This window comes from Typopeltis vanoorti, chromosome 12 (genome assembly GCF_054136105.1).
Source record: "Typopeltis vanoorti isolate ZY-2024b chromosome 12, IOZ_Tvanoo_1.0, whole genome shotgun sequence".
Taxonomy (NCBI): Eukaryota; Metazoa; Arthropoda; class Arachnida; order Uropygi; family Thelyphonidae; genus Typopeltis; species Typopeltis vanoorti.
In genome coordinates, this window is record NC_143560.1 from 87,363,875 (window position 1) to 87,379,894 (window position 16,020).

Consider the following 16,020-nt stretch of genomic DNA (forward strand, 5'->3'; position numbering starts at 1 on the left):
TGTGGGGTCAGATTATTATGTCTATTATGATATGACTCCATATACAGGTATGATCTCTTATTTAATTATAATTGAATGATAATTACATGTAAAATTTTTCTGTTACTGAGAAACCTAGACCACAGTGAATTTTTCCTAAATATGGATCTTGTAAACTAATTGTTGATCCTTCATTACTAGGTAATGATCTACCATAAGATCTGCAAAAAACAGCTGATCTAGATAAAAAAAAAAAAAAAAAACACTTTAAAATGTAATTAACAAATGAGCTATATTTCAAGATATTCTGTTCATTCCTACTTTCAAACAAGTCTCAATGGCCTTTTTCTTTTTACAACAAATGCTCTTCCCATCATCTCTTTCATATTAGGCTCAGTGGTCTATTAGAGCCAAGTAATTTGGCTTCTTAGACAGTGAATACCACATACAGGGTAAATTAATCCTATCTAGATTGTATGCTTGGGCTGTAAATTGCATGTGTTTATCCGACTGCTTCAACTGTTTTGCAGGATGAAAAACCTTAATTTCTAGGAAGAAAAACTGTGCCACCTCTGGCTGGCTAACCCACCTTCCATTGAAAAATCATGATAATGATTCTGCATTTCCTAGATAGGCTTCAAACTCAGGTCTTTCCAACAAAATGACTTGATCTATACTGACTGAGCTTTGGAGGAGCTTACAAATGTTCTTTGTGAAACTTAATCTGTAATTATTGATGGATTTCTATGAGCACTGCATCATTATCTGCTTCCTTAAATTCAAAAATCAGATCCAGTTGGAATTTGTGATGGACTCATTATCATCTCTTTATATTACAAATCTGTGGAAGCTTGGGAAGACAGCCCTTACAGAGCTGCTCAGATTTACATTAGTTGCATTATATAGTACACACGTTTTGCTTATCTGGCTGCTTAATTCAAGTGAACTAGAACTCCATCAAAAATGCAACTAGGGTATTAGCAACATTTGTTATTTGATGGTATACAAGGGATGCAATAGTCATTTTCTCTATATTAATGAAATCAGTGATGTACACAGAATTTTCCTAAAATAGAGGACTTATGAAAATTACATCTACTACCAATACTAGCATAAAGAGTGTTTTGAACCTGTTTGCTTGTAAATTAAGAAGAGATAAGGATCAAATGACAAACTCAAATTCTTTTTTTTTTATTTTATTATTATGGTATATATAGATACATTACAACAGTGAAATACTTTTCTAGAAAGAAAACAATTCATCTTACTTCATAAATACTTTCAACTTTTTGTTGAAAAAGACTAGATCATTCCACATACCATTATTAAATTACATGGTTTCCACTCAGTTAATCAAACATATAACGGTGACTAGTTTTGCAAAATTCTACCTTTGGTAGTCTTTTTACCAACAATTAAGCAACTGTATACACATGAAGTCTTTGGTTTGCATTACTTTCATAGGTTCTTTCAGTACCTTATTCAGATTAAACTTCTGGTTGCTTCTCAATCAAAAAGTCTTATTGTGTACTGGTCCCTTTTTAATCCCTGTTATTGTCTCAGTAGTGAGATGGACTGTTTATAAAAGTAATTTTTATTCTGGTTCATGAAAGGAATGGCAGTGTGTATGTAAATTTTGCTTTTGGCTGACTGAATATGAAGCAAATGTTTTAATAATCATTTATCAGATTAATTAAACAAATGCATTTATTGTTGAACCAGTGGAATGATAATTATGGCAGCAACTTCAGTTATAAAATGCATTTCTTGATTTTTCATTCATAACCTTTAAGGCTACTTGTTAGAACACATGTTACAACCTTCTGATGTGTGATGCTTGCATTTACAAATTATGACATGCTTTTCCCCCCTCCCTTTCCAGATTATTTAAAAATACCTTAAAAGTAACCACATGATGATAACTGTCCACATGCTTGAAGTCATAATACCACTTGAAATACCCACACGGTACTGCACATGAGGAAGTGGATATAAAACATTACCTCCTGGATATTCAGAAAATACACTACACTGGATTAAGGGGTTTTGATAAGATGTTGGTCGATCCTTACCTGTTCGAGGTTCACTGGCTACTTGTCCCAGATACAGAAGAGAGTTTCCATGATGATCTATGTCCATCTTTATCACTTCATACTCTGTACTTGGAACTACTAAACCAATTCCGATGCACCCACCTGTTGATGTAACATCTCGAGAAACATTTGCCTTCCACGATCCTTTCATTCCACAAACATTATCTTGGAAACCATTTAAATTATTGACAAACAGCAGATCTTGTGGTGTGATGAATGCTTTGTGCACATTGAAGTCATAGTCAGTTCCTCCATGCAACACTTCTGATGCCTCTCCTGGTATGAAATAGCCTTCTGCTTCTAGTTGAAACATTACTATTTGGCAGTTAGAATCTCTGAAATATTGGTATGTGCCACGCCATCTTTGGTTTGATCCAAAGAAAAGCAAATGACGAGTCAGGAATAGACCATAGGGTCGCACCTCACATCTCATACTGATCCATTCTCCTGACAAATACACAGGTAATGTAGCTTCGGCTGGCAGCTGAGGTGGTGACATGTCATTTGATTTTGACACTAAGTGACACACATGGCATCCCAGCATCTGTAAAAGAAATAAAACCTTAAATCAGTGCAAGATTTTTTAATAACACTGATATCATTTGTTGCCATTACTAAAGGTCAGTAGTTAGGTTATTACAAAATCGTTTTATTATTTATTTTGGTTTGTTTTTTTTTCACCCCAGCTGTATTCAGTGTATGTTTAATAGTACCAGAACATACTGAAGAGGGCAACTGTTCTGAGCAGTGAATACAAACAGAGACATTTTGCTTTTGCTAACACTTGCATAATTGGTAATACATGTTACTAAAATTATCTAAATATGATTTGTATTGTGATGATAAAACCACATTATAACTATGAAAGTAAAAACTTATTTATTCATTCACTAGTTTCTTATGCACTGTGGCATGCTTCATAACAAATAAATATCACTTTGAACATATATAGCAGCAAAATAATTTTTTAGTACTTAAACTGACTTGAATAGAATTATTGTTACAGTTAAGTCATGCTGTGATATCACATGCTTCATTATTAATCTATACTGTGTAATATCTGCCAACGACAGTTGGTTTAGAATAAGACCTTGATTTTTATTGAGTTATGTTTGACATTGTATCATTTTGGAGGCATCTTTAAATTTGCAAATATAGTTATTAAATTCAGCTTCCAAATTTAATATATCATAAATACTTGGCCTCTTGAGAGAAAATGAGGTTATTTGGTTGACCCAAGCGTTGTGGAGATTGCTTTCCTAGGCATGAAGAGAACTATAAGATTATGTTTTAATATACTAGTTATTTTATCTGATGTTTTTGATGTATAGTTAAGTGACAGTACCTTTATAAAATATTCTCCCACTACCAGAATACTCAACACTGGATCTTTTCTTAAGCAGCTCTCTTTCCAAGCTTCTCTTGTGAAATGCTCTCTCTCTTTTCAGCCATTCACAACCTTGTCTACTTTGACACTACTATAACAGTATCAAGTTGGGGGATCTCTGAGACTTTTACTCTTCCGTTGTATGATCAGACTCTTGTCTCCATTTTACAGGCCCCCAGATACTTGTGACTTTGTTGCAGAATTTATCCATGTTGGAATTAGGGCCTTTATGGGAATTTTGAACATTGTGGAGAGAGAAATTCCCATCCAGGATCCAAACCATGGTTTTCCAAAAAGTGGGCCAGGGTAGCCAAAGAAAAAAATAACTGCTTATTGTAAGTGGCTTGAGAGAAAAGCTCTAGCATCTGTCAGCCCTCAGTAAAGTCCACAACACTTCAGAACCATCACTAATAGGGCTAAATGTAGAAAACTGATCACCTGTGCCAATGGTAGTCATACCTTTTGGTCCTTTGCAAAAGCTGTTGGGCATAATTTCTCTATCTTTGTACCCATCTGTCTCACAGAGATAGCAGTATTGCAACATCACCTAAAGATAAAGCTGACCTTCTCATCTAATCCTTTCATAGTTAATCATTAACCATTTGTTTCTGAATTATCAGAAATAAGTGGTAGATGTTCAGCCTCATTCTAAATATATTATTTTCTTCACATAATTTACACTTCCCCCGCATTTCAAAACATATTCTCATTCACTGCCAAGTTATGTTATCCTGGGTAGATGCCAATGAATTTATTAAAGAAGTTTTATTTCCAGAGAGTTTGAAATAAAACTTCTGGATCTGAAATCCTTAATTCAGACACTCCTTTTAAAGAATCACTTGCAATGTTATGTGTAAACCAATCATCTTCACTTTTTTACTGTCCATTATCTGATTTACGGTTCAAAAATTTATTTTTCTTTCTATGTGAAAGGCTGCAGAAAAAAAGGACAATCATTAAAAACTCATCAATCTGCCATATCTTCATCCAACAGCAATTCTATTGTCATTGTCACAACATAATAGTCTGAATCATTCTGGTCTTAATAATTTGAATTTCGCAGCTGATGCTTTTGCTCTCTCCCTAAATTATTCTCATGTTACAGTGAGTGAATTATATAGGAGTTGCAACTAATTTCCTTTAGATATGTTACATTTTTAAAATATATCATTACACCTCCTTGAGCATTGCATCACATGCTTCCTGTAGCCTTCTGTCAGAAAGACAGAAGAATCGTGGGCAACCTACATACCAAAAAGAATTCTGGTCCTGATGCTATCCCACCAGTTGTGCTAAAGTGATGTGCTCCTGAACTAATATATTATACTCAGCTGGCATTCTACCAAAACAGCATGGAAGCATACCCATACATGCCTATAAAAAGGAGGTGATAAAAGTGCACTGTCTAACTGTTGCTTTCACCTTAGTGCTATCTAAGGTAATGAAAAGGTCATCAACAGTCAACTTCTTCAACACCTGGAGAACTGTCAACTAATCAATGACCAGTAATATGGATTTTGCCAATCAATATTCATAGCATATCTCCTTGCCTACATCACTAACCTCTAGATATGTACCATGGAAAGGTTTGGCAAAGGTTTCTCAGCAAACTGCCATCCTATGGTGTGCTTTCCTCCCTTTGAAATTAGCATGCCAATTTTCTCTCAGGTCATTCAACATGTATAATGGTGGAGTTTTCTCTTCAGGTTTTCTGACTAAGGCAGTGGTTTCTCATAGCTCTTATTTGACCCACTCTTTTCCTCACATACGAGGATGATCTGAAAAGTTCTCGGCCTAACAATGAAAAAAACAAATTTATAATTTCAAAATTATTTTTATTTTTCAACATAATCTCCCTTAAGACTAATACATTTATTCCAGCGATGCTCTAGCACCATTATCCCGTCCCTGTAGTGGTTCTCAGAAAGATCTGCAAAATACCCCTCTACAGCTGCAATCACCTCTTGATTCGAAGAAAAACGCTGACCAGCGAGGAAGAGTTTTAGTTTTGGGAAACGATAGAAGTGAGAGGGAGCCAAATCTGAGGAATAGAGTGGATGTTCCAACAATTCATAGTGTAGATCCCTTAATTTTCCAATTGCCAAAACACCATTGTGGGCAGGTGCATTGTCCTGATGAAAGATGATTTTTTTCTTCTACAAACTAGGTCTTTTCTCACGAATTTTTTCGTCTAGTATGGTTAAAAGATTGGAATAATATTCCCCAGTTATTGTTTACCCTTTTCAAGATAATTAATAAACAAAATGCCTTTAGCACCCCAAAACACCGATGCCACGAACAAACCGGCTTCTGATCACTGTTTTGACTGCTGTTTGGATTCTAGTGTGTAATGGGGAATCCAAGTCTCATCTATAATAAAAAATCGATGCACAAAATCAGTTTTATTCTTGTTAAACACTCCAAGCACTGTTCAGAGATTTTCATGTGAGTGTGTTTTGATCTGCTGTGAGCAAGCACGTCACCCATCTTGCACAAAGCCTTTTCATTTGCAATTCTTCATGCAAAATATATCCTACACATTCTTTTGAAATGCCTATGGTCTCAGCAATTTCATGCACTTTGACTCGTCGGTCATCTAATACCATATCGTGCACTTGATCAATGATTTCTGGTGTTGTTACACTTTTTGGACATCCTTCAAGGTGATTTATACAAGTATGGTTGAGAAATGGCTAAGAAAATTTGTGGAGGAGAAGCTTTAAGTACTAGCTAGGTTCAGGCCAAATAGAGATTGTCAGGATCTGTGTTTAAGTTTTGTATTTCTGGAATTGAGCATATGACAAGATGCTAAGAGGAAAACTGTTCAAAACTCTTCCCGTTATATGGTGTAAATAGGATATTATATCAAGCAATACATTCTCTATTTGAGTAGTAAATCAGCAATCAGAATTGAAGAAGGTACATGAGGATTGTTTGATGTTAAGTCAAGTGTGCAACAAGGATGTACATTATCTCGACTGTTATTCATCATCTATATAGATCATATTATGAAGGAATGTGGCATTAAACCTGATATCAATATTCGAGATGTTGGTTTCAGCTCTTTACTTTAATGCAGATGATTCTGTACTCCTAAATAAATCCAGGAGAAATCTGTAGGATTCCCTGACCAAATTGAATAACTGCTGTAATAAATTTGGTATGAAAATCAGCATTAAAAAGACAATGAAAATAGGCAGAAACATTGAAAAAAATCAACTGCATCCTGAAGGGAGAACCTATAGAACAAGTAAAATATTTCAGCTATTTAGGCACAATTTTTAGTGAAGATGGCAAATTAAATTTGGAAATAGACAATTAGCAAAGCCGGTATGGTACGAAGTCAATTGGATAAATTTATATGGAATAAGAGAGAGATTAGTCAAAACACTAAATTAGCTGTATACAAGACAGTGTTCAAACCAATTTTAACTTATAGATCTTAGAAATAAAACTAACTCTTGATCAAGGGACTGGAGACCACAGATATGTCCTGAGATTAGGGGATCAAACAGATGGCATCAATGGCACTATCATATTAAAAACGAGGCTATTAGAAAAGAACTTGACATTGTTACCGTTCAGGAATGTGTTAACGGAGCTAATCTCAGGTGGTATGACCACTTAAACAGAATGGCAGAGGAAAGATTGGCTAAACAAGTGTATGGCAGGAAAAACACCCTGAGGAAGACCAAGATTGATAAAGTAAAAAGTGCCTTAGAAGATAGAAATAAAATCTAATAATATTGGATTGTTGAGAATTAACAGGCTAATCTGGAGGAAGTTTGTTGATAAGAAGTTAGAGTAATGATGTAACTTTCATGTTGTACTATCAAAAGATCCTGTACATCCCCCTGAGGGCATTTGTCTGGAATAATGATGGTATGAGTTAAACATAGTATTGCACTACTTAAACGAAATTCTCTCATGAATTCATATCCATCTATATATACAGTATATAGAGAGAGTTTATCTCTCAAGAATTCGTCCATATTATCCTTTTACGGGACTAAATGATCTGAAAGTGCTGTTTTTAATTACTTGCTGTACTCAGGTCATAAAAAAAAATTAACAGAAAGAAACATGCCCATAGACACATTTCTCTCTCTCAGGTGGTTCCCATGTAAGTGAGGTTATGTTAGCTGCCTCAGGGTACCCTGCCTGTTGGGTTCCATAAATGATGCTGTTATCCTGAAATAAAGTAATACCGTTTTTACTTTATGGAAAAAAAGTTTCGCATATACTTCTCACACGAAAAAAGTTTAAAGCTTTAAGAAATAGATAATGAATGTTATGGGAGTTTAAAATATTTTGGATTCGGCTGAAAAGAATCAGCATTTCAACTCAACAATCGTCGGCTTGCCTTTTCGTTGAGTCGCGTAATGTTTTGTTAATACCGCACCGATCATATGCATAGAGATGGAAGCAATCAATAGAGGAAATGGGGGAGTGCGAAAATTGACTTATACTCGATCTTGGATTGTGCAGGGGTGGAGCAATGAATGAGGTGAGGTTCTATACGGAGTGGATGATTTCACCAGAAATAACTGCCAAGTTTTTAAAATAAAATATTTAAAAAAAAAAACGCCATCTCTAATGCTTTGAATGGGAGCGAAGATGACGCTATTTCGGTAGATGACTGTTTGTTTTAATTTAATTGCAGAAGCATTGTCTCTTAAGATTCAAATATATCGCGTGATGAAGGTGAGCGGCCGATCGCGTAAATAACGTTGATAATTAAAATTTAAATGCATTCATTTCATAAACAATGTGAGCAATTATAAACGTCGATTTGGTTTTTTCCTGAAAAACGTTTCCGAAAATCCCCACATACATATACTAGCACCACGATTTTTTAACTTTAATTTGGAGGGAAAAAGTGCGAATTACATTCGAGTAAATACGGTATTAAAGTGAGAAATAAATCTTTGGCGATTATATGCTTGTAATACAATAACGCTGCTGACACCGAATATGAGAATGCTATATACATACAAGAGATAGCCACAGCGTGGCTCTCGAGCCGCACGCGTCAAGCGGCTCCTCACGATCTACCAGGAAAAAATAAAAAGAGAAGCGTGAGAGAAGAACAGGGTCAATAAAAAAGTTTAATTCGAAACAAATTAAATGAAATCTACTTTAAACAATTAATTCATTTTAAACTAAGTCGAAACACAACAGTTACTTATGTACTTGTAGAGACCTTCCTTGTATCTATTTTCCTAGTAAACTTAAAATTAGGTGTATAATTAGTCAAAAAGCAGTTCTTACAACTTTGTTACTTCCTAGCCATGCACACATTCACAAAGGTTGCGGCTCTTCTAAGTCTTATTAGAATTATCGTGTCTCCAAAAGGACGTGTAGCTGGCCACCCCCTGCTATATACTATCAATTATGAAATTAATTTTATCCTTAATTTATTTCAACCATATTTTCTTAGAACATAATCAGATGGCATTGAATAGATCAAACTTTATTAGACTACATCGATGCATTTGGACGGTTATATTCTGCTAAGCAATCACCCATAGTTTTTAAAGTCTAAACGCAATCACCTCCTGTATGATTACTTTAAGCTTGTCAGTTATCTTTGTTGGATGAGTTATGAATGGCTCGCGTGCTGATGAGGTTTCATGGCAGTTCGTCCAATGCTATTTGTACGATTGAAAATAATTGGACGAAATGCAAGACAATATGCATGGTCCACCTTTACACATTAGGTTGGTCAGTTGGCACAGTAGTAGGTAGTCATTTGAAACAGCTGGCAATAATAGTCAGTTGATACAAATGAGAAGGGCGCAAGACTATGCAGGTCCATCGTCACACGTTAGGGTAGGTTAGTCAGTTGACATTGATGGGACAAATTGAAATTGGACAAAATGTCCGACTGAACGAGTGTTCCGTATACAAACTTATAAAAGGACAAAAAATCTTGGACCATCTGCCCTCAATCCGATGGTGAAAATTTCATTAATGCTAATTTCGTTGACATTCGACGTTGTTGTTCCCCTTCTCCCCATCCCCAAAAGCAAAGTGTCATTGTAAATCTATTTCAGATGACAGCAATTTACAAGAAGCTATCTACCACATTCTTGAAAGCCGTAATTCTAAACAAATTTCTTAAGACAGGCTCAGTTTGGTCAATCAAACAACATTTAACCATTGAAAGCATTCCTTGACGTTCCAGGAAATTGAAGTTTGCGATAATATTCGCAACAACACATTAATCAAGATCATTCAATATTACACTCTAAATGAAAGACTTATCCATAAGTGGAAGTCTTTCTTTTGATGCTAATACTTCAAATGTTGTACTGAACTGACGGTTATTTCAGGTCTTTTGGTATTCTTGGAGCAACAAAAACATGATCACTCACACCACTAGGCATGTGTCATGAAACCATTACAAATGTACTGTCACACATTTCCAGGGCTTTTGATTGTGTTTGACATCGAGGCCTGCTAAGCAAACTGTCTACCTGTAACCTTCTGTAAATGGATAGCCAGCTTTCTCTGGTCATTCACTGCATGTCATGGTGGAAGAACCATCTCTTCGAGTTTGCTGCCAATCCAGGAGTGCCTCAGTACTCCGTTCTATCTCCTATACATAAACGACCTACTCTCAATCACCGCTAAGCTTAGATTATTAGTACACTCCATTCAATAAACCATGTTCAGACATCTCAAGATCATCCGCAACCACCATCTTAACACTGATCTGCTTACTATCCTCAAATGGGGAAGGTCAGCTGTAATGCTAACAAAAAGCAGTTACCTTTTCTCTAGCATAAAGGGACTTCGGCTCACCTTTCTTATGCTTAGTAATACAGAAATCACCAGAGAGGATCACATCTCTTTCTCTCCGGACTGACATTTATCTCTAACCTCTCCTAGTATTAGCACTTCACATTAACAGCTTCCTCACCCTTGAAAAAACTAGGAATTCTCTTCTGCTTAGGTTGCTGTTTTTCAATAACCCTGCTACTAACTCTACAAATCCCAAATCATCCATCCTTAGAATACTGTTCGCTTAAACCTTCAAATTTTTCCATGCTGTCCAGAGGAAAACAATTCGGCTTCATTGATGACCCTTCCCTCACAAGCTCACTTCATCCTCTTTCTTATAGATGCAATGCGTCAGCTCTGTGTCTCTCTTCTGCATCACCATGACCCTTCCAGGTAATCCATGGTCACTGCTCCACTTGAGTCTGTTAAAACAAGAGCAGCAGCTACCCAAAATCCCTTTTCAGTACAACTACAAACACCGAAACTGCTTCTCCTATCCTCTTTTATTCCATCTACACCTGTCCTTCATAAGGAAGGCTTTCAGAGGGCATTTGATGAGAAATCAATTCTAACATTTTAAAATAACTACAACCTCCAACTCTTCAAGAAAAATGTCAAATTTCTTCTTTTCCCCACCCTTACCTGTTATACTACACACGGCACGGATGTACTATAGGTTCTCTTCTACCTCTGGCGTATGATATTTAAAAAACATTACATTCATACAACCTCATTTAATTCTCATTCTTTTAATTGTGTTAAATAGTGGATCGTAATCCAGTTAAGATTTTTTTAAAGATTTTAAAAGCATTTATGAACTACCAGTTATCCATTACAATTAAATCAATTCGCATTTAATTAATCCTTTATAAAATTTTAAAATAAACTTATCGTGTCGTGATACTTATGTAAAAATGCTGATCGAAAATATTTCTACAATAGGCATTAGTTAATCTTCGTGAAATAACTTTACTTAGAATTAATTTGCGTGCTGAAATTTACTAGTTTTCAATAAAAGTACCATTATTATAAGCGGTTTACAACTACACTTAGCGAGAATATTATTTCTTTTGTCTATCCAATGATTTTCTTGTCCATTCTTCAAACCTCTTATTATCACGAGATCAAAAATAAAACGAATCTTCCCTCCTAGAAGAACAACAAAGACAGAATAGCAAATGATGCATTTAACCTCGTCGTCAAACTTATCACGACAGATCTTTTGTGCTATAGGACAATGCATTCCATTACTGGTCCCGATATCTTGCATCGGCTCCATCGCAGGTACCCAACCCCCCCATTACAGTTAATCCTGACAAAGGCAGTTCCCGCGTATGGAGAGGTTCTCAACATGAAAAAGGTGGTCCCCGATTGCCAGCGTGAATCTGACAGCGTTAGAATTTCGTTCAGCACGCCCTGTACTGCTCGCAGAAATTTAACTCGCTTGCCAGTATTTTCTGCACATGACTTGTGCATGCCGAGCAGGTTGATATCGCCTACTGTTAAAGAAAAAGAAAAAAAAAAAAAGGAATGATTCTTATAGGATAATACGGAATTCTGATGTGGCAATATCAAGCATGTTGCAAATTAGTTTATAGTCAGTGCTGATTTCATCGATGCAACAGGAGGAGGAGCTCTTTCATCGTACTACTGACATATATTCAGTGCCCTGGTAGGCACTGAATATATGTCAGTATATTCAGTGCCTACCATACTTTATCTAAGATTGGGATTTTTAAAAAAAAATTAATTTTCCCTTATCTACCAATGTGTTTGAAGTATAACAAAAATCCAATACAACAACGATAAAGTTTCCCAAATAATAGAAAAATCCTCCTTTTGATGAAAAATATTCATAAATTATTTTTAAGTAGAGTGGGAGGGGATCAGAATTCCTTGGGTCTAATCATCATTCGTCAAAAGCTCTAGTGCTGGAAAAAAGAAAAAGAAACTTGTTGATGAAATTGAGCAACAGCCCAATTTCATCAACACAGAAGGATGAAAGAGCTGTTTAAGATGCATGAAGTAGAATCTCGTGTGGATAACGTGACAACTCGTCATTGAGACAGGGTTCTGTGGATTTCTATAAATATAGATTTAAAATGTTTCTTTCCCATTAAGTAAAAATTATTAAAAAAGAAGAAGCCTTTAATTATGTAAAGTATGGGAATTATTTTGATTTTTAAAATCTTTCGTTCAGTTTAAGTATAAACAGAATAACAGAACAAAACATAAATAGGTATAATAACATAATTAAAAAAAATCACGTTATTCAACTAATTTAAAAACTGAAGGAAAATTATATAAGGTACCTGAGGCAATAAGGCCCACCTTATTTAAAATTTGAATAAATAAATTTACAATTGTTTAGATTAATTGAAACAACAGTGTTTATATTAAAGTTTGTATTATCACTAATTAAAAAAAATACAAATAAGAACAATTCTTGCAGTAGTTCTTATTTTTTTAATATAATTATGTTTTTTAAGTCCTTAAGAAACACCTTGTGTGGGACTTATTAAACCATAGGTTTAATAAAGCCCTTGAACAAAATTAAATATTTAAAAAAGAATATAACAATTATTTTAAATTATTAATTTTAATCATAATTATTAGCTTAAGAACAGTCATAAGGATATACAAGTACGCCACATTCTTCTTTGGTGAGACCAACACACTCTTCATGGTACCATTTAAGACACCATGTGCATTGCCTCATATCAGCAACCTTTTCTTCTCTGCATCCATGGCAATACCACCCCTATTTTGGCACTCTGTTACTTTATTTATTTTTATTTTATTTTTTTTTTGGGGGGGGGGTTTCTTCCTGTTTTTTAGTGGCGGTCTTCTCTTTCTTAGTATCCTTTTCTTTGAAAAGATCTTTGGTCACTCTCTGACCCTTATAATTTAAGGCTTTTCTTCGTGGTGTTGCCTTTACAACTGCATAATTTGGCGTTGTCATTAACTCCTGAAACGATGACTTCAACTTTAGATTTGCCAGTGGAATCTAATTATCGGAGTTATCTGAATCACAAGATGGAGGATTAGGATATGTTCTTACAGCTCGAGCAGGATTCAAAAATTGAGCTTTACATTTAGAAATTGTTTGGTCGAAGTTATTTTTAAAGAGAAACCCATCTTTTCCTGCGAGCCCACTTACTTTATTGAAGTTATTCCTAATTTAATTTTGTTCGCAAAATATAAAAGTTTGCCTGCGTATAGATTTTGGAACGCCAATTGAAGCAAACTTTACTATTCTTTCTACCATGTTCTTCTCTTGTTAGCACAGTATTTTTCCTAATCTTTTCGTCGTCGTCTTCTTCTCTGTTCTTTAAATGGTTCCTCGATGTTCTTCTAGGTACTCCATAGTGTTCTGATGTTGCACGTTGTGATAGTTGTCCTCTTTGCACAGCTTTCATAGCTGCTTCTAGTCTTTCATCAGTCCAAAGACCCCGTTTCTTTTTAACTTCTGACATTTTCAGAGGCCTTTAGCAGTAAAATAAGTAACTATTATGAGCAATCACCAAAAAAATAAAATGATAAATTATAGCAATTTAATAAGGCCCATCAACAAATTTACTGGATCTTATTAATCGCCGCGAACTAGATTAGATCACATCTATTTTCACGTAAAATATGAATTCAAATCAATTAAAACATTTTATCATAAAACTGAATGTTGAAAGAACAATTTAAATATAAAAACAATGCGAAAAAATACAATATTTTTATTTAAATTAAGGGGATATTAAATCCCACATTGTTTTAAAACCGAATAAGACACTCAAAGATTGAAATCAGAGAGTTTCTTGCCGAATATAGTAAACTATAAAGTATCGGCGACCACTAGCGTGAGCTAATGCAAGTGACCCTAGTACGTAGTACAATACCGGACAACTCGGTAAGAAACTCTGATTCCAATCTTTGAGTTTCTTATTCGGTTTTAAAACAATGTGGGATTTAATATCCCCTTAATTTAAATAAAGTTTATATCGCCGAAATGAAGCTTATTAGCTCTTTATATTTAAGTAACTTAATGGTTGCACCTGTTTGACAACTCGTATAGCAGAGTATATAAGTTCTTTTCGCTATAGACTTTGGTATTAATTGGTCTAGCTACTCACTGATGAAGCCTCAAAAAAGGCTGAAACCGGTCTGGGTAGTGACCTTCCACCATAATGTAATAACAGCATACATTTCCTAGGAAATGTGTTTTTACATTATGGGAAATACCCAAGAATAGCGATCAGGACTTCACCACCTTTGCTACGAGTTGTCCGGTATTGTACTACGTACTAGGGCCACTTGCGTTAGCTCACGCTAGTGGTCGCCAATACTTTATATAGTTTACTATATTCGGCAAGAAACTCTCTGATTCCAATCTTTGAGTTTCTTATTCGGTTTTAAAACAATGTTGGATTTAATATCCCCTTAATTTAAATAATGTTTATATCGCCGAAATGAAGCTTATTAGCTCTTTATAGCTCTATATTTATATTTAAGTAACAATATTTTTAATTAAAACTTACGAATTATTGCGGCGTAATATTATTAAACGGGAAGACACAACCACCTCCCAAAACGGTCTAGGTCAAACGGACACAATACAGTTGCTAGACAATATGGTGCCACTGATTTGCCATTGCTTATTGTCTCCTCTGTGTGTGTAAGAAACCCAAACCGGCGCAACTTACCGTAAATGTGATTTTTTTTTTTTTTAAACGGGCTTTATTAGACACTGGGCCTTATTGGCCTCAGGTACCTTAATAGAAAAAGAGAAAGACTGGTATGATGCATCACACTTGATTACAAAATCAAGTGTGCAGCCCTCATTCGTATTGGCATTATTAATAAAGAAAGCATATCGATAGTCAAAGAATTGACTGATGATCCCGTTTTTACACATCACTGCGGTCAGAAACTATGCTTTGTGTAACATTAAGTAGTAAGCAAAAGCTAAACTTCAGAAATAGCATCATGAAAGTCCGTCCAGAAACTACGCGAGATAGACTCCTCCTTCGACGGAATTATCTTTTCTATATTGCTATTTATTTATAATAACATAAATCTTGATGCCATTGCGATAAATTTTATAATCGCACTGATAATTTGTCTGCAATAAAAAAAGGGAGAAAAATAATTCTTCAGACACGTGATCCTTATGTATGATAAGTTGGTTTCAATAAGCAAGTGATCGAGCTTTGTCACACTGAGACATTTACCAGCTGCGTACTTGACGCTAGTAAATATGAACCTGCTACACATTTCTTCAACTTAGATCAGTCCACTTCTGGACGGAGGTCTTTCCCAATTTCCTCCACTCCATTCTCTTTATAGCTTTTCCCATCCTACATCCCAGAAAATCCGATTTCTTATCTTGCTGTTTCTCTTGGTCTTTCCCTTTGCCTACTGCCAACCACAAGTCTCCATTCTGTTAATAATTTAAGCGATCTTGTGTTGTCATATTTTGCAGTATATATCCAACTATTTCTATTTTAAATGCATAATGTATTTGATGATGTCCTACCACACGTACATGCGCAATATACTAATACGCAGCAATATTAATATTTTGCAAATACAAGTGCGTGATTCAAATCCCAACACTCATTCTATGCAGGTTGCGCATTAAAGTATTTTACTGTAGATTCGTCACAATGACTAATGGCGACACTATTGCATTTCCTTCAGTTTATCCTGTTAATCTTCTACTTGATGTTAAAAGTATAGCCAAGAGAAGCTGAGAAGTGGCAAACGAACAAAAAATAACGTTTA

General features: G+C 35.1%; 1 protein-coding gene across 1 annotated transcript in view; it reads right to left on the minus strand.

The window, feature by feature from the left end:
* Positions 1–1,141: 1,141 nt before the first annotated feature.
* Positions 1,142–16,020, minus strand: part of LOC150100971 (protein APCDD1-like) — a 120,762-nt gene continuing 105,883 nt past the window's right edge. The window contains exon 4 of the mRNA XM_090401825.1: positions 1,142–2,616. Within this exon, the coding sequence (XP_090257951.1) occupies positions 1,867–2,616 (750 nt within the window). The 3' untranslated portion in view covers positions 1,142–1,866. The remainder of the gene's footprint in view (positions 2,617–16,020) is intronic.